We start from the raw sequence: 9,109 nt of genomic DNA, 5'->3' as shown, positions 1-9,109 counted from the left end.
AGGACAACACATGAAACATAACACGTTTCACCATTCTAGAACAACACATGAAACATAACACGTTTCACCATTCTAGAACAACACATGAAAACATAACACGTTTCACCATTTAGGACAACACTGCAGACTGCAAAGCGCAGATTGCAGATAATAATATATGAATTATTTTTCAGATTATTTTATTACTCATGTCTACTTTAGTCATACACTGTAATATTGAACATACACAAGAAACTAATCAATCTCTTAACTACCAGTTACTGTTGGTGCCGTCTGGCATAAAAAAATAAATCCAGTTGCTACATTTTATGTAATGTTAGACATAACGTGTGAAATAATTTCACTGGTTGATATTATACATTCATTCCCCACGATTCATTGAGTGTTAAAACGTTGTTCATTAAATAACTGCCTGAATATGGGGTCTTGGTCACTGAGGCGCTTGAAAACATAACACCATTATACCTCAGCAAACAAATCCAAAAACAAAACTTTTCTAATCACGAGCTCTGCCAAATGAATGTTTATATGTCTCCCGCGTAACATTCAGTCTGAATATTCGTGCTTCCTGCCAAAGTTCGCTGTAGGTAACTCAAAGCCACTTAAATAATCAAGTCTTTATAATCGTAAAAACTTGTAAACAATGAAAAATTCAAACGACTTCTGTTAAGTGAAACGTTACTTTCAATATAATGACTACACACTTTCTTAAATGTAATGCCTTTTAGTAACTGATAATTAACTAGTAGTAGTAGTAGTAACATGTTTTACTCATACTTACTCATAAAAAAAGAATGACTTTATTTTATTGTTTATTTTGAGTGATAGGAACTTCAAATTCACGATATATACGAATAAGTGTTCAAAAATATGTAAATTAACATCTACTGCTTACTTTACGGTTCAAAATAATCAAGATTAAAAGAGTCACAGAATGAGAAACGTGCATAGCCACGAATAAAATTAAGGTTCTTCGCTGAAATTCATATTAATGTAATTCGCCTGTTGGCAGTCTACAAATATGTATTTCAAATATTATTGATTTAATTTTAAGCCCTGTATATACAACACCTGGAGAGTTCTACTTATGTTCGAGACAACCAATCGGTCATGGATGTGAATAAAAAAAAGACCTATTTGCAAGGTGTTTTTGCACCCAACTGAAAAAATTATACATGAAATAAACGCATATTTATAAAATTACATTGTATATAGTAAGGTTGATTATAATAATCTATCAGTTTTAACCTTAAAAGTTATTTTTACAAACATTTATATTACTCCATATTAATTTTTGTCTACCCCTTGAAGACAGAGTTTCGAACTGCATGCTAGCTTTACCTTTTCTTGCAAAGTTGTCTCCAAATAAGTATAGCAGATAAATAATGCCCTCTGAACGTCTCGAGATGAAACTACACATTGATTGTTATTATCAACTAAATAATTCGAGATGAAACTATACATTGATTGTTATTATCAACTAAATAATTCGAAATGAAACTACACATTGACTGTTATTATCAACTAAACGTCTTGAGGTGAAACTACACATTGACTGTTATTATCAACTAAACGTCTTGAGGTGAAACTACACATTGACTGTTATTATCAACTAAACGTCTTGAGGTGAAACTACACATTGCTATTATCAACTAAACGACTCGAGATGAAACTACACATTGCCTGTTGTTATCAACTAAACGTCTCGAGGCGAAACTACACATTGCCTGTTGTTATCAACTAAACGTCTTGAGATGAAACTACACATTGCCTGTTGTTATGAACTAAACGTCTCGAGGTGAAACTACACATTGCCTGTTGTTATGAACTAAACGTGTTGAGGTGAAACTACACATTGCCTGTTGTTATCAACTAAACGTCTTGAGATGAAACTATACATTGCCTGTTGTTATCAACTAAACGTCTCGAGGTGAAACTACACATTGCTATTATCAACTAAACGACTCGAGATGAAACTACACATTGCCTGTTGTTATCAACTAAACGTCTCGAGGCGAAACTACACATTGCCTGTTGTTATCAACTAAACATCTTGAGATGAAACTACACATTGCCTGTTGTTATCAACTAAACGTCTCGAGGTGAAACTACACATTGCCTGTTGTTATCAACTAAACGTCTCGAGGTGAAACTACACATTGCCTGTTGTTATCAACTAAACGTCTCGAGGTGAAACTACACATTGCCTGTTGTTATCAACTAAACGTGTTGAGGTGAAACTACACATTGCCTGTTGTTATCAACAATCCTCAACGCTATTCATTTTACTCTCATAGACATTAAGCATTTAGAAAGCTTTTTAATTTTTTGTAAAACAAACTAAATTATCGAGTGTTGATCTTAAGGATTTGACTCGTTTTTGTTGTTGTTGTTGTTATTCATACTTATTGATTTGTTTTCTTTTAACGAATTGCAAGTCTTCACTACTTACAACAAACAATTATCTGTAAATAAACATTTTGTTCGGAGATTGTAAAATTTTCCCAGAAAGAACTGTTTTGTGTTTCTATTAAAATAGTTCATATATTATATATCATTAGCAATCTTGTGTCTTCAATGAAACATTCAAGAATTTTACTTTTACGACAGAATAGACATATTGAAATATGTATATTCACAATACTTTAGATAACTGCATTTTCAGTTATTACAAGCGTACTAGTCCTGTCACTTTAACCCTACTCTCCTAATGTGTTTAATACGTTATGCTTATTCTCGTAATTACAATTTCTTATGTTCATATTTGTATTGTATTGTATCTAACAAATGTTATAACTGTCTTTTGGTTCTTATGAATAATAAGGATTGACATGCTCCCCACAAATTCGGCATAAACAACATAAAACAGTATAAAAAAATAATAACGTAGCTGTTTCAGAAATGCTTTAGAACATATCAGTTATAACATGGTCTATACTTTTTTATGAAAACAAAACGATTTTCTAAGTCATTCTGAAATTTTCAAGAGTTTTATCAGAACTATACATGTATAGGGATGATGTACGCGTGTATCTGAGTATAACTTACAAATGAAGTTCTTAAATCTTTGAGCAAGAATATTTGATAAAAAGTAAAAACTGAAATCTAGTTTAAAGTGCTTTTTTTAATTTACATTTCTATCTAATTTAAATTTTTTCCTTAAATTTCTGTGTGTCCATTTTGACATTAACTACAGTTGTTCTTTTAAATTGCTTTAAAAACAATAGCGAAACTTGCAGGACAGTAAACTTGGATGTAAACCACATCATTGTGCGCACGATTGTTTGCGTTAACAGATCTTGGCTCTACGCCCAACATAACGCAACGCGGCCAAATCTAATTTTCAAACCTTAGAGGCAACCTTGAAGCTCCTCGTGTCCAACCGTACAAAAATTACAATGGGGAATTAATCAACAATTCAACACCTTATAATAGTAGTAAATGTTATTTTGAAAAAACGTTTTTCAATTTATCTTTATTTTCGGAAATGTTTAAAGTGGGATTGATTATAAAACGTACACGAGCAATGTCAATCGCTAATGTATATATCAAGATATACGAGTATATATAAACTAAAATAGAATCGTTCCCTTTCTACCTTCCGCATTTACTTTTAATCGAAAAAAAAAAAAGCTTTATATGAGGTTGGATGGTAAAATCGTATTATGTGGGAAATTTGTTAATTAATAATATGCATTCTGTATTCTGGTTAAATAATCGTGCAAGGTGAAGTAAATGCTTACTTTTTTTGGCATTTTTATTTTTCCAGCTTAAGCTGTTTCTGTATATAAAGCCATGATTTTACTAAGACCATAAAATGACTTACTTTTGTTCACCATTTTTACTTCTTCGACACATTTTAACTTTCATAACTTCACTGAAACTTTGAAACGACCACTATTCTTAACAAGTCGATTATATCAGTTTTCTTACACCGACCGTAAATGTTCTAAACTGACTTATAACACAGCGTCTTATGATTGCATAGTTGTACAATCATTTAATTTAATTTATTAATGTAGACTATGAGCCCCCCCACTTCTGTTCTTCTCGTGAATTACTTGACCAGACCACTCAAGCTGTAGCAGCTATCAATACACTGACAAATGACAATTTGGTTATTCTTGAATCTATCTAGCTTTTGTAGATATCAGCAGTCAGAGCTGGTATCTAAAAGACCCTTTTCTGGCGTCTTCTCCATATTGGGAGATTTAGCCGTTCGTCGGGGGACACATCGACAGCCAGGACTCGACAGTCGATCGTACCCCATTTCACACATCTTAATACAACCTTTCATTGGCCAGTAACAAAATAAACAAGGCAACAAAGTAGACAGAACTCCTAAAGTTAACCATCTCAAAGATCTACACTGAGGGCGACAAGAACACGGATCATCTGCGCAAGACACACTGTTGTCTTGTTCATAATCTTTCGCGCAGTGGTAAAACAAACCTTTCACACAACATATGCACGAACAACAATCAACTACAACGTCGGCGGAACACAGGTACTTTTCTTTGCAGATCCACCGTGATGGAAGTGGCCGAGGTTTCTGGCAAGACTCGCACTTACATTTGTGACATTCGTTACAGATTATGGACTCCCCGTGACTGTTTTCCGAGCTGACAGAAGTATCATATGGTACATTTGTGACTTTCCCAACCTTGCACGTGATGACAGGCGGTTGCTTCGTCACAGGTATTTGGGCTCCGAGAAGTTTTAGGCCCTGTGGTGAATATTGTGACTGACCTATGTTGTCATTGCCTGTTTGAGCTCGAGATGGATCTTTGTCTTGAGAAAACTCAGAAAAATGAGCTGGTATTTTGTGACAGTCCTTTTCAGCCCACACTGGCGAGTCTGTGTACACATTTTCTTTTCGATCATCCCCGGGCCTTGGGTGTCTTAAAGTAACGGTGTCACTCTGAACAAATGCCGGTCGCGGTTGCTGAACGCCTGCTGAAAGGAGGAACCCCGGCTGAAACACGAGATTTGCAAACGGTGGAATCCCGCCATTTTGAGCCATGTACCAGAAATCAGCTATGGATTCATCTGGTATCAGTACAGGTGCCAGTAGCTTTTGAAATTGTTTTTAGGGTTACATACGATATAATTTTAAAACGCCATGAAGGTAGTGGCTGAATATTGTAAAAACACGAGAATTTTTAGAATAACAATTTGAGGTCAGTCCCATAAATACAGTAACTACCAGTAAATCTTACTAATTTGGCAACAGGCCAAGCGAGTAAAGTGTGATTAACCTAGTTTTAGGATGAACTTTCATTAAACATACTGAATCTATTTTAAAATAAACATTTATATTCATAATTATATACATACAAAAATATGATTTCGACGTTTAATAACGTACAAAATAATAATAGATTAATTCTACAACGACATCTTTCGCACCGTCGCTTTACAGACACTATTGACTACTGAGTGTAGATTCTAGTTCACTGAGCCCTAACGAACACGCACTTCGAATCGACCAACAGCACGCCTTCTAGATACTACCGTTTTTATGAATGGTCCAGTCCCACACAGTAATGAATGAATCCTTCAGTTATCGTAGTACAACGGTGCTGACACTGTAAATAAGCGAAGCAATACGTTTAGCTTTACGACACGAGTTACTTTTACAAAAGGTGAATTATTCAAATACCTATCAACCCTTTTGTTTTGGTTTTAATACAATTCCACCCAAGTCAAACATAAAACCACATCAATGACTTTCCAAATACGGTTATAGTCGTGTAACTTAACACTAAATCCTGGCCTCTCTGTTACGTCAACTTCCGGAAAAGTCCACAGCAGTATAAGGGAAAGAAAGGTACGTGTTTCAAGGATGCGCAATAACTCATTGAAATAGTTGTAACAGTAAACAAACTATTTTCGAGAAAAATGTAAAATAAAAATATTACTAGTAACTCACAGCTGAGTATCGAATGTATATCGCTGTTACTTCAGAAAATGAATAATCAAATTGTGGTAAACATATATAACGTTATAAGCACATTATTCATTGGAATATTATTGTATCAGAATTTAACGTTTGTCGCTTATCATGTCCTTTGTTATGTCACATCTCTTTAACGTGTTAATGGTATAATAACTCTTAAAACCTTTACCCTACTTTCACGTTTATTATAGGAATCAGTTTAAGGAATGAACCTTTGTATTCATTTATGATAGCGACTTAGCACACGTAAGAAGTGTATTCTGAGTTTGACTTGTGTAAAGTATTCTGTACAGCAGTGGTTCTCAACCTGGGGGGGGCGCACCCCCTTGGAGGTGCGCCAAACATGACAGGGGTCCACCACGTTTGGCTCCCTGTGAGGTTAAACGATTTTAAGCAATGACGCTTATCTCGGACCCGTGTGTTTGTGTACAGTGTATTCAGGCCAAATGAGTTGGAAAACACTGGTGTAAATGCGTTATAAATCAACATTATATATCTAAAACAAATTATAACCAAGTTTTTTGACCTGGCATGCTCAAACATGCTCACTCTTTCGGTCGTGGAGACGTTATAAAGTTGCGATCAATCCCACTATTCATTGTTAAAGAGTGGCCCAAGAGTTGTCGATGGGTGGTATTGACTAGCTGCCTTCCCTTTAAAATAATAATAGCTTAGCGCAAAATTCAAAACCAAACTTATTTTTCGTCATCAGATTATTAAATTTTATGAAACTTAGATGCGCCCTCAATATTATATTGCACAATTATTGTTTTTCTATGGAGTTATTTCAAGCGTTAAACCCTCGTACGTTACGTACTATACTTAATGCTGAAAACTTAGAGAAAGTCTACTTTTGGCTTTTTATAACCATTCCCTAAATGTTTAGTGTAATGTTTATTACAGTTTCGAAAACTTTAGGATTATATGATGCACACTATACAACCACATGCTTCATAAATAACATGTTTTAAAGTGCAATGTTATTTTACACACAAAAAAGTTATTGTCTGTTTATTTCAGACTAAGTACGCCTATTTGTGATTATGTAAATACGGAGAGCAAACAAAAGAAAAACCTTCGAAAAATATAAAATTACAGTTGTTCCGTTTTAGAATGAATGCTATTTACAGTCATATATGAGATATTTCTCATTCTTAAGGAACGAAATAGTTCAGAGATTTAAATACGAATAAAATGCTTTGCTCCTTCATACTGAATCATACGCTAATAAATCACCAAGATGTGAGTCGCATGCATTTACTCTACTATAGGCATTGACAGAAAATTAACAAATTATTACAATCATCAACTCAAGTAAGTTTTATTATTTACTCTACTAAAGGCATTGACAGAAAATTAACAATTTGTTGCAATCATCAACTCAAGTAAGTTTTAGTATTTACTCTACTAAAGGCATTGACAGAAAATTAACAATTTGTTGCAATCATCAACTCAGTAAGTTTTAGTCAGAATGAAACAAGATCTCAACCAAGATAGACTGGAGAAAAGTTATCTAGATACAATAAAAATGACAGTCTATCGTGTCAACCAAGTGCACTTAGTGTGTTTGTCTTTGAATAAACAGTTTGTTTTGTTGTTGTTTTTTCGTCTTTCTATTTCTTCACCGCGAACTCCATTACTCAGAGCACTCAGGATTGCTGTCTGATTAATATCTTGGTCGAGTCTCCTATTATTCTGCCGACCTATCTTGTCACTCTTAAAGTTCGACCTGAAAATTCCACAAATTCAAGTAGCGTGAATAAACGTGCATAAAGTTTCGAACGTACCAACAACCGCACAATTAAAATTCGATGGCGAGGAACCCACTTTGAGACTAACCGCACAATTAGCTTATCATTACTGAAATCAAAAGAAAGAAACGTGAATCACAGATGTTATGAAAACAACAAAATAATATCACAGAAACAGAGTAGAATAAGATAATTTAAAGCGGAATTAGCTATGAAATATAAAAGTTTAAAAACAAATAAATGATGAATCATTATAAACTCTGTAATATACACCTATTTAGATAATGCAGAGGCAAAACATAAGATTTGGTTTGACAGCGTTAATTAGTGTTAACACAACTGGGTTCAATAGGAATTACTGAGTTTATGAATTAAACTAATAAAGCAAGCACTTAGTTTTGAGAGTTAGGTAGGAACTGGATAGTAACAACAGTTAGCCTTTGGGCATAGATGCATACTCTACTTGTGTTTATGTTGCCTGCAGAAGAACTTTCATTCACATTGTTAAAGAAACAAGATTCTACTACTTGATAGAAAATGTATTTATCGCAACTGAAAAAAACAAAGGTATGTGACAATAAATTTTGTTTTATGTAGACGACGCTAGAAAACTTGATTGTTATATAACTTCCAGATGGTACAGGTTTGTTGTCCTTCAGTATCTCCACTGCACGAGACTTACATGATCATGTCTCAAACGCGCATGCCACTGATCAGTTGCATGAACTCTTGTCTCAATACCGTCAGACATACTTCTACCTGTATTCACAGATCAATATGTGGGTCTCGAAGTTCAATGTGATTTGTTTCAAATAAACTTGTCTGATATATGTATATATACTTCACATTTACTGTAACTGCAAAAATTAAATAAAATATGATGAAATTTGCTCAGGATTTACTGTTTATGAGGCATATTTGTTTTGTTTCTTTTTTTGTAATTAAGCACAAAGCTACACAATGGGCTATCTGTGCTCTGCCCACCACGGGTATCGAAACCCGGATTCTAGCGTTGTAAGTCCGCAGACATACCGCTGTGCCACTGGGGGGCTTATGAGGCATAAGGGGACAAAGAGTTATTTTTGGGGAAGAAAAAAAAATTAAAACCTTCATGTCAGTACTACTTAGAATACTTGTATGTAAGCAATATGAGCAATTTCATTTGCGAAAGTTCCTACTGTTTAAGGTCAAGTTAAAAACAAAACAAACTTAAAAAGTCTGTTACACGGTTTAATAATTTAAGGGCAGGAATAAACAGAGGAAATAAAGAACTTGCGTAAATTTTAACGTGAAATGTTTCACTACTAACCCCCAGTGGCACAGCGGTATGTCTGCGGACTTACAACGCTAGAAACCGGGTTTCGATACCCGTGGTGGACAGAGCACAGATAGCCCATTG

The 9,109-nt window shown here is 34.5% G+C and overlaps 1 protein-coding gene across 1 annotated transcript in view; it reads right to left on the bottom strand.

The window, feature by feature from the left end:
- LOC106457487 (protein sprouty homolog 3-like) overlaps positions 1-5,502 on the bottom strand; it is an 8,656-nt gene extending 3,154 nt beyond the window's left edge. The window contains exon 1 of the mRNA XM_013916907.2: positions 3,827-5,502. Coding sequence (XP_013772361.1) covers positions 4,151-5,023 — 873 coding nt within the window. The 5' untranslated portion in view covers positions 5,024-5,502 and the 3' untranslated portion in view covers positions 3,827-4,150. The remainder of the gene's footprint in view (positions 1-3,826) is intronic.
- Positions 5,503-9,109: the final 3,607 nt, after the last annotated feature.

Source organism: Limulus polyphemus, unplaced genomic scaffold, assembly GCF_000517525.1.
Source record: "Limulus polyphemus unplaced genomic scaffold, Limulus_polyphemus-2.1.2 Scaffold337, whole genome shotgun sequence".
NCBI classification, from domain to species: Eukaryota; Metazoa; Arthropoda; class Merostomata; order Xiphosura; family Limulidae; genus Limulus; species Limulus polyphemus.
This window is presented reverse-complemented; position numbering and strand designations above follow the sequence as displayed.